General features: G+C 35.2%; 1 protein-coding gene across 6 annotated transcripts in view; it reads right to left on the minus strand.

Annotated features, from left to right (window-relative positions):
• The window catches only part of RAPGEF6 (Rap guanine nucleotide exchange factor 6), a 231,694-nt gene that overhangs the window by 37,759 nt on the left and 178,069 nt on the right, over window positions 1–15,866 (minus strand). For all 6 annotated transcript variants that reach the window (XM_007188521.2, XM_007188525.3, XM_007188519.3 and 3 more), the window contains 3 exons: window positions 13,628–13,785; window positions 6,135–6,375; window positions 3,457–3,840 (listed from right to left, as the gene is read on the minus strand). In XM_007188521.2, coding sequence (XP_007188583.1) covers window positions 3,457–3,840; window positions 6,135–6,375; window positions 13,628–13,785 — 783 coding nt within the window. The remainder of the gene's footprint in view (window positions 1–3,456; window positions 3,841–6,134; window positions 6,376–13,627; window positions 13,786–15,866) is intronic.

Below are 15,866 nucleotides of genomic sequence, written 5' to 3' on the forward strand. Positions count from 1 at the left end.
AGCAGATTTCTTAGCAGAAACCTTACAGGCCAGGAGAGAGTGGTCTAACAGTCAAGAGTACTCTCTATCTGGCAAAGTTATCCTAGAGAAATGGAGGACTTTCCCAGAAAAACAAGAGCTGAGAAATTCACCATCACTAGATCTGCCTTATAAGAAATGCTAAAAGAAGGTCTTCAAATGAAATGAAATGATGCTAACTAGTAACATGAAAACATATAAAAATATACAACACTCTGATAAAGGTAAGTATACAGTTAAATTTAAAAAACTCTCAACACTTAAATATAGTGGCATGTTAACTAGAGTATAAAGGTTAAAGGACAAGAGTGTCAAAAATAACTCTAGCTACTACAATTAGTGAATGAATACACAATATAAAAAGGCAAACTGTGACATTAAAAACATAAAAGAGGGGGTAGAGTTTTGTATGTGACTGAAATTTCATCAGTGTCAAATAGACTGTTATATCTATAAGATGCTTCATGTAAGTCTCATGGTAACCACAAAGCAAAAACCTATAGTGGACTCACAAAAGATGAAAAGGGAATCAGAGCATACCACCATGGAAAAGCACCAATTCACAAAGGAACACAGCAACAGAGTCAAAAAGTTAACAAGGGAATTATAAAACGTCCAGAAAACAATTAGATGGCAGTGGTTAAGTCCTTGCATATCAATAATTACTCTAAAGGTAAATGGACTGAATTTTCCAATCCAATGGCACAGTTACTGGTGAATAAAAAAAACAAGATCCCACTATATATCCCAGATCCTACTCAACTCAGCCTAAAGGATACAGATAGGCTCAAAGTGAATGGATGGAAAAAGATATTCCATGCAAGTGGAAACCAAAAGAGAATAGAGTTATTTATGTCAGACAAAATAGACTTTAAGTCAAAAATGGTAATAAGAGACAAAGAAGGTCATTATATAATGATAAAGGGGTCAACTCAGCAAGAAGACATAACAATTGTAAATATGTATGCACCCAACAGCACAGCACCTAAGTATATTAAGCAAACACCAACAGATCTGAAGGGAGAAAAAAACAATACAGTAATAGCAGGGGACTTCAATACCCCACTTTTAGCAATGGATCAATCACCCAGACAAAAAAATGAACAAGGAAATGTTGGACTTGAACCATACTTTAGATCAATGGACCTAACACATATATACAGGACATTCCATCCAACATCAGCAGAATACACGTTCTTCTCAAGCATGCACAGAACATCTTCCAGGACAGGTCATGTAAGCCACAAAACAAGTCTTAGCAAATTTAAGAAGACCCAAATCATACCAAGTATCTTTTCTGACCAGAGTGTGTGAAACAGCAAGAGGAAAAATGGAAAATCTACAAATAAATGGAAATTAAGCAACACACCCCTGAACAACCAATGGGTCAAAGAAATCAGAGGGGAAATTAAAAAATGCCTCTAAACAAAGGAAAATGGATATACAACATACCAAAATTCGGTGGATGTTTCAAAAGCAGTTCCAAGACAGAAGTTTATAATTATAAATAATTATATTAAGAAAGACCTCAAATAAATTACCTAACATATGTAACCAGAACTAGAAAAAGAAGAAACTAAGCCCTTTGGGAAATAACAAAATTCCGAGCAGAAATAAATAAGAGACCAGAAAAACAATAGAAAAGATCAATGAAACTAAGAACAGGTTTTCTGAAATAATAAACAAAACTGACAAACCTTTGGCTAGACTTATAAAAAGAGAAATAAATAAAATATGCTATTTAATTCCAGCCATAAGTGATTGATTTGCCTGTGTCATCTCTGCTGAAAAGTCAATATACCCTTTATATTCTGTAATGTATTTTAATATAAAATGTAAGAATACAAAGCAATTAACTTTACATGAACTATCGAAAATGTATATAATAAAATGTTCTTCATAACAAAACAAACCTCCTAACCAAACCAAAGCCTCTTAACCAAATCTCAGGCCTTTCTTATGCCCATCTTGGGGCTGCTGTCTATCTCCCTCTCTCAAGTCATTCTATTTCCTTGGTTTTAATGACACAATCAAAATTGTGCTCTCCTACTGTTTCTTGTATTGATCCTCTATTTCTTTGGCTGGACTCTCTTCTTTACCTCCACCCTGAGGACGGTCTCTAAGGTATAGTTTTTAGCCCTTTACCATTTTCTTTGGACACAGAGATCTCTTCTGGTGTCAATTTTTTTTTTTTAATGGAATACTCTGAAACTGAGCCTATAACTCTCAGATTCTTCACTCCGTGCTTCCTATACAAAGTTTCAATTTCTAGCCTTCTAAGTGTTTATCAATGGCATCTCTGTTCTCTTGTTTTAGACCCAGCTGTTAAAACCTGTGAGGTAGGTGGTGTAATTCCTGAATTTCACAGATAAGAAACTGGTCTTCAGTATTCCCTTGACACGTGAGAGGCAAGATTCAAATACAGGTGCAGTTGATTCTAAAGGTCACTCTATTAATCTCTATTCAATACTTCCTCCACAGTGCCTAGTTCAATTGCATCCACTGGTAAATTTCATAAAGGAGTTTCCTATTACCATGACAGATTTATGGTTAAAAAGTTCCTATAAAGATTCTAATTTTATCTCATGTATTAGGAACAAATCATAATTAATTTTTTGGAGGGTGTGCATAGATGGGATTAGTTAAGGTAGCTATTATGCTGCCATATACAAGCACATGGCCTTATAAATAGACCAAACTACCACTACCCTCCACCATTAAAATCAGACTTGCTTTAAGAGGAATCCCTCTGTTGGTCAGCATTGTGCTGGATGAGGGTCAGAAAATAAATTACCTAGACCTAGATTCTCATAAAAAGTGAAGAGAAGGAAGAAGATTCCCAGGAGCTCATGTAACCATCCACACTTCCTGGGCTTATAAACTTTGAAGGATTTTTACAATTCTTATGGCCCAGCTTTTGTCTGAGTGGCAACACATTAACTGATACCTTGTATAGTCTGTGGGAAATAGGAAGAGGTCACCAAATGGTTGCTGTTATTACTGTTGCTGCTGTTGTCACTTCAAAATAGCAATTGTAAGTTAGTGCATTAATACCATTAATTTTTAGTGCATTAATTTTTCAGTGTCAAATCATGGTGAGGCAGGTACTGCCTGTTGCACAGAAGTCTGATGATAAAGACAGCTATTGGGCATACATCCAAGAGGGTATAATACCTCAAAGGGGGAGAAAGGAAGAAAACTGGGAAGGCAATCACCTATACTTACCAAAAAAATGTTTAAGTGACTGAAAGATGGAAGAAACAAAAAGAGAAAAAAACCAGTCTCACCAGAATGGAAAATATATTAAATCTAACAATATTTATATAAACACATATTAATTGAACTTTTCTTCTCCTAGCCATTTAACACCTAAGAAGAAAATCAGCTTCATGTCCAGTATCATGACAAAACCATAAAGAAATATTTGCACAAATTTACCTTATTATTGCAAACATGGAATTGAAGTTCTTACATTCTCGACAATGAAGTGCAATTTTAATAAAATGTTTAATAATCTTCATTCGTTTGAGCTGATTTGATTCAGTTAAAATCTCTGAGGCCACCCAGAATGTCTCTTGGTTTACAATATCTTCAAATTCTTTCAAGTGAGTATTTCCTGTTTTTGAATCTAACTTAAAAAGGTCATCAATATATTCAGTAGGCTCAATATTACGAAATAAATCAAAGTCCCTCATTGACAGCTGAGTGGCCACCTCAATAGTACTGAGCTGCAGCATGGATAGTTGGCTTTCCTTAATTAGTTCTTGAGCATCTTCATCCGAACACAGGGTTTCTGTTTCCATGTTATTTTTTAAATAATACCTAAAAGGAAAAAAATTGTTTTTATAAGTGATTTCACATTTATAAGAACACTTTCCCTCTTTATCACTGTTGTCAAAATATTATACTGTTAATAACTTTTTGCCAGAAATGTCAGCAGAATATTAATTTAAAGATAAGACAGAGGGACTTCCCTGGTGGCACAGTGGCTAAGGCTCCACGCTCCCAATGCAGGGGCCATGGGTTCGATCCCTGGTCAGGGAACTAGATCCCACATGCCGCAACTAAGGAGGCCGCCTCCTGCCACTAAGACCCAGTGCAACTAAATAATAAATAAATAAATATTTTTAAAAAAGATAAAATGGAAAATTAATATTTTAAATAAGACTTTGAAGTTTTCCTCTTATTCTGCCATTTAACATCTATTATTTTAAAGTGTAAAAATAATGTTGATTATGCTGTGAACTTAATCATTTTAAGAAACTACTCACATGACGTGTGAAGAATCATGTGTATATTCTTGAGAACAAAAGCTTTGTGAGGGGGCTTCCCTGGTGGCGCAGTGGTTGAGAGTCTGCCTGCCAATGCAGGGGACACGGGTTCGAGCCCTGGTCTGGGAAGATCCCACATGCTGCAGAGCAGCTGGGCCCGTGAGCCACAATTACTGAGCCTGCACGTCTGGAGCCTGTGCTCCGCAACAAGAGAGGCCGCGATAATGAGAGGCCCGCGCACTGCAATGAAGAGTGGCCCCCGCTTGACACAACTAGAGAAAGCCCTCGCACAGAAACGAAGACCCAACACAGCCATAAATAAATAAATAAATATTAAAAAAAAAAAAAGCTTTGTGAGGGCTCTATAAGGATACAGGACACATAATAGGTACTATACAAATACTTGTTCATGGACAGCATGAATAAACTCCTGAATCAAGACTGTTCACATCTCTACTCAGAAGTTGTTGCTGCACTCATTTCCTTCTTAACTCTCAATTTCCGAGAGAAGCAAAGAAGAATAAAACCCATAAAGGAGGGAAACTCTTCCACTACTGATTTCTCCCTTGATAAATCCAAAACCTCATTCCAGCAAATGGCACTGACCAGTAACCATAAAAAAGATCTTCATTTGCCTTTCACCTTTTTAGATGAACAATTTTATGGCACTTAAAAGCTAAGAGATGGGTTAAGTAAAGAATTCACAATTGGGAAATATACAGGGCTGTTGCTGCAGAAGAGGTTACATATTGTATCACATGTAGTTTTTACTTCATTCTTTTCTAACATACAACTTGATCTAAGCCTAAGTTTGCGTCCATCTATGTTTTATTGTCAAGGAACTATATTTCTTTTTCTTCTGCCTTTCAACTGTTCACATGCCTAAGAGATTACCATAAATAAGTGTTGAAACTCATACTATAGATAATAAAATTATATCTAACATTTAAAGTATGTTATGCTTATTAACTCATTTAATTCTCCTAACATTGCTCTGAGGTAGGTTCCATTATTATCATCCCACTGTATGAAGAGAAAATTCAGGCACAGAGAAACTAAATAACTTGCTCAAGGTCACATAGCCAGACCAGGGATTTGAATTTGGGCAGTCTGGCTCCAGGGTCCATGCTCTTAACCACTATGTAAAGCCAGCAAAGCAGCATTAACCCACTCCTTCTTAACAGCAACCATGATGGATAGTCATTTTAAGGTTTCCAAGGATGTCATCCTACATATGAATCTGGGCTCACTAAAAAGATTGCATTATTGTCAGAGAAAATCACCAGAGTAAAGAACAAATGTAGTACTAAAACTATCTTCTAGTTGATCAAATAATTTTCAGAGCACATTAAAAACATTTTTAAAAAGTTTTCCTGTATATCCATAAAAGGAAAACTACTAAGAAAAAGAATTATGAAAACTATGACTTCTTCTGCCCCAAGTACATACTGGTCATTTAAAAAGCAAATTTATAAATTAACATATATACACTCAGATACATACAAAGATATGGACCATCTAGTTTCCCCCTCTAAAAAACAGGGATTGGACTATACCAGTGGTTGTAAGACTTCATTTTAGCAGGAGGGCTAAAATATTTTAGAACACTATCCTCCCTTTCTTTCTCCCACTTTTGGGTAGCACTTATGAGTGCTAACACTCTAAGATTCTATTATACATAATTACGGAGACAACAGAAAGCTAAAAAAAGAGAAATACATGTTAATTTTAGAGAGAACTCAGTAGACCAAAAAACATGATGTTCTTACTTAAAGTACCTCTTTTAACATGGAATCTTCAAAAACACATGTAGAAATAAGTACATTCATTAATAAGCACATTCACCTTCCATTGAGCTGAATTCTATCAGCTAATTTGGAGAATTGGTCCGGAAGTCTTCTCTGTTTTATGACACCCTCAGGAGTAACAGAAACTTCACAGAGAGAATATGTGTCAGATGCACCAGTCAAACCAAATTCATGAATAGCTTGACAAACAACTTCTTTAGCTGTAGTGTCTTTACAGATGATAATGTAGCAACTTTGTTGATCTGCTTTGAAAACTCTTATAACTTGATCAGGAATATCTGTATAAATACAAAAATATGTCCCGTTATTTTCCAGAAAATGGCTTTTAAACTCTTCAAAAAATAATTTGGAAGACAATGATCTCTCTAAACAGTAATATACACATTTCTATTTCAGGAGGTTAAGAGAAATCATTGCTGCATTTATTAATAAATAAATGTATCTTTTCAGATGACAAAATATTAATATATGTTCACAGGAAAACACCAAGAAAAAGAGAAAAATCAGAGTCATACTATGCATACGATTTGAAAGCCAAGAAATCTTTATTATAAACATTTTTATGCCATTAAATATTCTTCAACAGAACATTTTTTAATGGAGGCATAGGACTTCACAATATGTATTTTATAATTTGAAATGATCCAAACCCTTAATCACAGACATTTACCTTGCATATCACTTTCCTTTATTATAAGTAACATTAAGATAAATAATTGCCCCCACCCCAAACTCTCCCTGTAGATAAACCTTTGCAGGCAAGCTGATTATTTCCTCAGGGAAAATCCAAAAAAAGAGAAATGCTGAGTTAGAGGGCATGCATATTGTTAAGGTTTTTGAAATATACTTCTGAACTGTTCTCCAGGACAGTTATAATATTTTATCATCCTAGGGTATAAAGAGAGCAATTTTAGTCACACTCTTATCAAAACTGTTTATTAAAACTTTTTTTTCCATTTTGAAAGACCTACTGCATTTCTGCCCTCCAAAAATGTGTCATTATTTTATATTTCACTTCTTTGGTTACTGGTGAGACTCACTGGTTTAATGAACCATTATTATTCCTTTTTAAAAATACCTTTTGGTATTCTTCATGCTTTTTCCTACTGAATTATACTAAATACCAACACAGTCTACTATAAAGTGGCAAATGTCTTCCCAGATTTTATATTTATATACTTTAACACAGGAAAATTTTAAATATTCATGTGGTTAAATCTCAGTCTTTGCCTTTGTGATTTCTGCTATTAGTAAATAAGTCCTACTTCAAGATAAATGTTCATATATTATGTACATGTAAATAATGGTATTTTTCCCTCTTACTCTATCATATTTCTTTTTCTTCTTATATGGCATTGGCTAAAACGTCCTGAACAATGATCAATATGACAACAGTGGGCTAATTTTTAATATAATTACATTTTTATTACATAATTTGTTACATAATTAAAAATAATTAAGTGAAAAGTGATTTAACAACATGAAAAACTGTTAAATTTTTCCTTATGATAATAAATCGTTACAAAAATTTCTTTCATTTTAAATCAGGAAAAATGTATTATTGTGGATATTTTTGTCATGTGTGTAGTGGGGGTGGGCTGGGGATACTTTGGTGGCTCAAGTAATGGTATATTCTTTGCCTAGCATTACCTCCTTCTTAGCATTGTATACATTGTAAGATTAAGAGGAAAAGAAAAATTACAAATTTGTCTCAAAACCACCTGAAGTATAATCCTAGCTAAAAGAAAGAGAAGAATAATGAAATAGATGTGGGAGGAAATAATTTCACAGAATAAAGTATGCAGTGAGGCTGAGGACACAAAAAGACAGAGACTGACTCCCAGGACTGGAAGAGTCAACTGAATATAAATGAATACAATCCCAGGAAGAAGGATTCTTAGCCAACAGATATTTTGAATGTTCTGGGTCTACTGTCAAATTGGAAGCAGAATACTTCATCTATTCAGGTCTCCTTCGTAAGATGCACGCACCAAACTGCCTGTTCTTAAGGTAGGCAAAGATCTGAGTCACCAAACACCTCTTGTTCCTATTTCTTTGCAAATGAGTCAATCCTCAGCATGTTGCTGACATTATCAGGTTTCTAAGTCTACAAGGCGTAATGATGTAGGGTCTTAATCCATGTGAACGAGATGCTTCTCTACTCTGGGCTAGAAAATGTAAGAAGTTGGAAATTTCAGTTTTCCAAAAGAAAGATACTGGACAGAATAGTTTCATTATCCAAACAACTACTATTATTATCTGTATTGTTCCTACCCTCTTCACAAAAATAGGTCTCAGTTGTCCAGGACTCTACAGTTCGATTTGTTTACTAGGTCTTTGGGGGCTGAGCCTCAGCCAGCAGAGCTGGCTGACCTGGAAGGAATGGGGAGATGTTCTGATCCCTTTTATTAATTTCTTCAGAGAAATTTATTCACAAAGACAGGTTGGGAATTTGCACACATTTCTCTTGCTGCTAACATACTATAACATCTGGGAAGGAACAGATGTCTGTATCTTGTGTATCCTGCTAAACACTGTACTCTGTTACACTCTGTTAAATTCATACTCTGTTAAAACCACTTGTTTCACATGCAAAGGACAAACTGTCATATAGTCATATAAGTGGGATTCAGGCATCATAAATGGGTAGCTCTAGAACAGACCTGCAAATGGAATTATCCAAACGGTAGTCCATAACCTAAACCTGGTGAATTCACCAAGATAATAAATGCCAAATTGGAAAACCATTTGTGAGACACTGGAGGAAAAAATTTCTCCACGCAGATATCAGTGTCAATGTAAACCTCTTTTTCCATTTTAGAATTGCTACCTCTTTTTCCATTTTAGAATTGCTTTTTCCATATATTTTCTTTACAAACATGTGTGTTAGCAGGAGAACATCATACATGCCAAACATAATACTTGGCACATGGCAGACACTCAAATGTTAATTGTTTAGATGAATGGTAAATATGAAGTTAGAATAAAGTTGAATCAAGAAGAAAAAATGATCTAAACATTTCAAATTTTAGGCACAAAACTAGAATGCACATAAAAATATAATCCTGTAAGCAAAACAGACATTTAAAAAGAATCTTGAAGCAGTACAGCATTTATCAGTCTTATGACTCATAGTCCATAATAAAATTCTTACATAATAGGTAAATGAATTCAAGAACTGAAATTCAGATACCTGGACTTCCAACCCAAGGGCAAAATTTCTAGAGTGTTAACTATCTCTCATAAACAAAATTAAAAAATGAGATAAGTGAAGGATACATGTTTTGACCCTGAGATTACACTAAAAATAGAAGAACTTTTTAGGTATTTAACATGATCATTTAACAAAAGCAGAAGACTGCCTCTTCATTTTGCTTTAAATTGTTAATCACTGTACAAATATTTATGGAGTGCCAGTTATACATCATCAGTGTTCTAGGTGATGAAGATGAAGTAATAAATGATATTGACAAAGTCTCTGCTTGCAGAGATTTGCTTATATTCAAGAGTAAGCGGTGGTTCAAGGAAAGACACACAATAATCAAGTAAATAAGACAATCTGTATAGTGAAAAGTTCACAAAGCAAACACAGGATAGTGGTATAATGGTATGGATTAAGGATTGGCAAACTTGTTCTACAAAGGGTCAAACAGCAAATATTTTAAGTTCTGCAGGCCAAGAGGCAAAACAGATAATATTTCGTAGATACTTATATAACAAGAAAGAAAACAAATTTCCACAAAATTCTTGACAAAATTAAAAATATATTAATAATGCAAACCTACAACATGTAAAGATATGTAAACAAAGAGGTTTAGGCAACACTGCAAACATCCACTAAAAGGGAACTGGTTAAACAACGTTATCAGATGTTCAAAAAATTGTGGTAGAATACATTCTGATACAGAAAGGTATTTACGGTACATTGCTAAGTGAAATGGGCTAAGTGGAAAAAAATTATATCATTTGGGGTGAAGGAAATGATACACACATTTTATGTGCTCTGAAATTTCTGGAAAGATACAGGAGTAAATGAACAATTCTTAATTCTGGAAAGCGGAGACTTTTATATTTTATCCTCCCTCTGCAAATAAAAACTTTAATATATGTTCCTTTTATAATTAAAAATTAGTTAAAATACTTGCAATGCAAAAAGAATTTGAAGTTTACTAAATATTAACGAAGTCAAATAAAAAGTTTGTGCTATTAAATAAACAAGAGTAAGCAAAAAGTTCCATATGAAGACTCAGAAAAAAAAATTCAGTTTTAAAATCCTTTTAGCTACACTCTGAATTCTTCTTTTAGGCCTCATCTCACATTATGTCCAAAAATTCTGAAAACACTTTTCACAAGTTACAGAATAGCATGTATACTCTAATTCTATGAGTATAAAAACATATATATTCAAAGAAAATGACTGAAAGAATACACGCCAGTTTACACTGGCAACCTTGTAAGTGTATAGAAAAGTTCTGCTTTCTATTTCATTCAATTCTGTATTATTCGACTTTTAAAAATATAGTAAAATACTGCATACAAACATAAGCAATAAAATACCATAGTCTTCAAGATACTTACAGTAAAAACCGACAGCTGTAGGCAGCAAAAACAAAGCAAAACCATAAAAAAGTCAGCAATCAAAAAGCAAACTATTAAACAGTTCTGTACCTTTGTCCTTACTTTCTAATAACAATTTAAAACATGCAGCAAAAACATAACTGAGATGTAGACTGATCAAAGTCAAACTTGGCTGATGTCACACATGTACTACAATATACATACGTGATGTACACAGCTAATCTAAAATTCAGTGCTGCCATATATGATTTACGGAGCTGAATTTGGAATTAATTGGTAATAAATATTTTATTCAACATAAATACAAATAGCACGGCAGAAGACCTTTCGTAAAGTTGCTCATTTGGGGGTTTAAAAATATAATTTTAAGTTAAATTCCTATCTTGTATGTGTTCATTTATATTGCTGATATGGACAAAGGCTGCATACTGAGCTTTGCAGACTGACCTTCTCTGAATAGATTTTAAAAGGGCATCTTCAGCCCTTTCAACATGTTTTCATTGAGAGAATTATGCAGTCAATCTGAAATCAAGTTGAGTAGTACATCCTCTTCAGAGATAAGAATTTCAGTGCCATGGGGCTTACAGTTTCTGAATTTTAGTAATTCCAACCTCTCTCTTCCTTTCACTCCCCCAGCTAAATCCCCAACTTCTTCTCTCTCTCCTCTCCCTTCTACCCATCCCTTACCCACCCCGCAACCCAGCCACACTTCTAAATATGCCAGTGGCAAAAATATAGCCATAAATCAATAATCATAAGTCAATCAATCTACAAATCATATATCCCTAAATACTTGTCTTATTAAAGTACAGACGCATATTTAGTTTGTGCTTTTGCAGTGCTTAAATATTTTATTTGTGAACATAGTGTAAGAAGTACTGCTGTGGAACACACACACACACAGACACAGAAATAAATTCCCATGCTACCACATGACAAGCAATGTAAGAGAGACAGTGAAAATGTGCTAGAGATTTCTGGAAAAAGAGATACTGATTCTGCGTCAGAGGGACCTGGGATTCCCAGATGAGGTAACAACTGAGTTCAGCATTGAGGAATAAGAAACATTTCATGGGATATGCAGGGAGAAAACACCAAAGCTGGCAGACAATATGGGCAAGAGTTCTGAAGGTACATGCCATACTCAGGAAAGACAGAAGAGGTAACAGTGGGGAGAATGGCAGAACAGGAGGCTAGAAAAGGGGTTGATAATTATGCTGTGAAAATTGGATACCAACAGTTACTAAGTTATTGTCTTTAGGCTCCAAACCCACGCTGCCCTGCCACAATGGGGCTGGGACTCTGCAAACCACATTTCTTCTTTGCCAACTGTCTCCCTCTTAGGTTCTGCCAAAAAAGGGCACCAGAGGTAGACTGCAAGGTTAGAGGAAGAAGAGATTTGCTGCTTTATGTTCTTACTTGTGGGTATTTGGCTCTAGTATCACTCAAGCAACACTCCTTCACCCTGGTAGTGGCATTTCTTTCAAGTGCCAGAAGCTGAATCCAGTTTGCAGTTTCCTGTGATGCCTTAGTGCTTGCTTTTTTACCTTTTTACGTAGAACACGTTACTTTATACTTGGTAACAATTTCTGATATTAAACATATGGAGTGGTTTCTATCTCATGACTGAACCCGGAACTAACAGAAATCACTAGAAATTTCTAAGCCAAGTAACGACTCATCGAAACCTTCACTCTAGAAAGAACACTGGTAGTCACGTAGAGGGTAGGGTGTGTCAAAGAGATTATTGGGTTTAGGAATCTCTCTAAAGAGGGGAAGAAGCAACTGAAATAAAAAGGAAGAAACAATGTGCAGAACAACTTTCTACTGTGTTTTTATGTTATGCCTTACATTTTAAATTTATGTTGCTGTATTAAAACATAAACTTTACTACTACATTTACACTTCCTCCTAATATTGAGATTTATATAATTGAGTTCTTCCCTTTTCCCACTAGCTGATAGAGATTTAGCATCAAAACTGAAGCTGAATCACAACTATGCCCATCTTTGTAGAAGTTTTTTTTTTTTAATTTTATAAGAGCACCTTTTATATTGTTATAAAATTTGGAGAATGGATTGATTAAAATGTTGAAACCTGAGACTGGAGATATAAGTAGTGGTGAGTTTATGAAAGCTCTCACTTACCACAGCAAGAAATTTGGCTTATAAACTTTTGACAATTTTATCAAGTAGAAATGGGCTTAGCTGCATGTAACAGAAAACCTAACAAAAGATTAAGCAAATGGACACATTTTTGTAGAGGTGTTTTTTTCCCTCCTCTCCTTGGACCCAAGTATATATTTCAGTTTTTAACTGCATGTGTCTTTTACTTAAAGCCATCTCAAATCCATTCAAATGGTGGATATATAAATAATTCTTCAAAGTGTTCCTTTGAAGTTACATAGTTAGATGACAATTTCTGCCTCTGAGCGTAAACAGATGCAGAAAAATAAACGATGTCCCACAATGAAAGTCTGAACACCAATGAAAAAGATGATATAGTACTTTAATTAACAATACTGTATATAACAAAAACAACTTTAGCTTCAGGTGGTGGAGAGAAAAATCAGTGTTTCTAGAAAACTACTAACACATTTCTGTACATCACAGAGGAAGGTAAGTGAGACAACTTAGACTAAAATAATCTGTCTTATTCCTTTCCACATTCTGGGTAACATGTTTCTTGACTGAGAAGAAGTATCTCTGCTTTCATTCCATTGCTCTGATTAGGGTTACCAACAGATAATGTACTTCTCTTTCATATCGGAAGTACCACCACTCCAGTTTAGACAAAACGACATAATGTTCTCTTTAGCTTTTTTGCATTTAAGTCAAAATATAGAGGTGAGAAAAGAGGACTGCAAGCAAATCCAGTATTTGTTGCACAAGGCTCAACCACCTATTTATCTGTCTGATACCAACATGGCTGAATAAAATAAACAAAAATTACCTGAGGGATTAGAAAAATCCAACATGCTGGTGGTAGGCTGCAGGAGATCAGGGCTGCTGGATGAGAGTGTTCCAGGGATAGGCATTATGGCCAAACTGTGCCTACAGTGTCTCGTTCCCACAATGCTGTCGTCCTGTGACTGGCTCAGGCCTACATCACTTCAAAAGAATGTAATATATCACTTTAAAGTATTTGAGGGGTCTTAATAGTATACATTTCTGTTCCCTGTGCACTAAGACATAATAGGACCAATTCAAAGTAATGATTTTAAAATAGTACAGCAATTTAAAAAATAGGACAAGTGTAATAATGAAAATGGCAATAAAGTGTTTTTTAACAATTACACTCAAATAAAATTTAACTTACACATCTAGGTAATTCTACTACAGTTGACCCTTGAACAACGCAGGTTGAACTAAGCAGGTCCACCTATGCACGGATATTTCTCAATAGGAGTAAATATTACAGTACTAAACGGTCCGTGGTTGGTTGAATCTGCAGATGTGAGGAACCACAGACATGTAGGGCCAACTATAAATTTTACATGAATTAACCCCTGCATTGTTCAACGGTGGAATGTACATCGTAGAGAAATGTTTGTATTTCATATTTAGTTTCTGCTGGTTTTGGTAGAGAAAATGAACCTGAGTGGGGAGTCCTTGAGGTCTGCCAGTTTCATTAGACACTAATATATATACCCAACAATGCACAGGGCTGCAGCAAGGTTCATCCTCTTGACGGAAAAGCTTGGCAACCTTCTAGGCAAAGGATGGAGTTGGGTGTGAACCCAAGCCAAAAACATGGCAGGTTGTAGAAAACAATGGGGCCAGGTTCAAGTGACAAAATAAGACAGGTTGTAGAAAACAATGGGGCCAGGTTCAAGTGACAAAATAAGACAGGTCTTTAAACATGAGTAACCTGGGAACTGCTCAAACCAGCAAGTACAGAGAAAAGAAAACAGGAAGACGACATAGAAAATAGCAACAAACAACAAGAGCAATTTATGTGACAAATAGAAAGGAGAAGGAAAAAGAGGACCAAAAATGAAAATAGAAGAAAAAGAATTTTACAGTCTCTAGTTTATTCTAAGGGTACATTATTTCTTGTGTGATCTCTCAAGTCTAGTTATTTGGCTGTTCCCTAGATGAGAACATCAAAACCAAAGCAGAAAGCAAGTCATCGAAAGTTAACTGCCTGTAAAGGTTTCAAAAACAAGTATCAATTAAATGGTCATATTTAAGCAAATATTTTCTTTAAAATATTTTAGAGGTGTTAAATAGGCAATTCTAAAACCATTTAAGAAAAAAAATAACAACAAATAAATGTAACCCTGTCACTTAAGGTTTAGATATCCCCAAAAGTTCTATAAAACACAGGATAAGCAAAACAGTCCTATACAAACATAGGACAGCAATGAAGACTTCCGTCAGCATCAACAACCAAAATACCACTTAGTTCTAAGCATTGGTTTTAACTGGTTAAAACCAATGCTTTGGGTTAATATTAATTCCCATCTATTTTTTTTTCAATGTAGCATTCTACCCAGTATTTGCTACATATACAAACAGCTATCACAGAATACTTACCTATTATCTTGGGATGGATTAATAAGGTCTGAGTGATATGGGATACTTCCTGAATATGTTAGGAGTTAAAAATAGGATGCAGGCAGATTAGGAAACTATGTAAGATGGAGTTTAGAGGACTGTTAAATAAACAGCTAAAGGACTGTTAGGAGCCAGACAAGGATGAGAGCCAGGACAAGACAGAGAGAGAGAAGTCAGGGAGAAGCATGAAAGCATGGAAAAAAGCAAAGATAAGTGTGTCAAGAGCAAGCTATGTCAGACAGACCTGGGTTATTAGCTGTGTGACCTCAGGGAAATTTCTTTCTGTTTCTGAACCTTGGTTACCTCCAAAATTGTGAATAATACTATTGATCCCCCAGGACTATGGCAAAGATTAAATTAGGTAATGTAGGTGAGCATTTTGGCACAGAGAAAAACAGGATTCCTACTTTTAAGAAGATAGTAGTACTTTTACTGAAATTAAAATAGAATAATACAGGGACTTCGCTGGTGGCACAGTGGTTAAGAATCCGCCTGCCAAGGCAGGGGACACGGGCTCCAGCCCTGGTCTGGGAAGATCCCACATTCTGTGGAGCAACTAAGCCCATGCGCCACAACTACTGAGCATGCACTCTAGAGCCCGCGAGCCACAACTACTGAAGCCCGTGTGCCTA

The sequence above is a fragment of the Balaenoptera acutorostrata genome, chromosome 2 (genome assembly GCF_949987535.1).
Source record: "Balaenoptera acutorostrata chromosome 2, mBalAcu1.1, whole genome shotgun sequence".
Classification (NCBI taxonomy): domain Eukaryota; kingdom Metazoa; phylum Chordata; class Mammalia; order Artiodactyla; family Balaenopteridae; genus Balaenoptera; species Balaenoptera acutorostrata.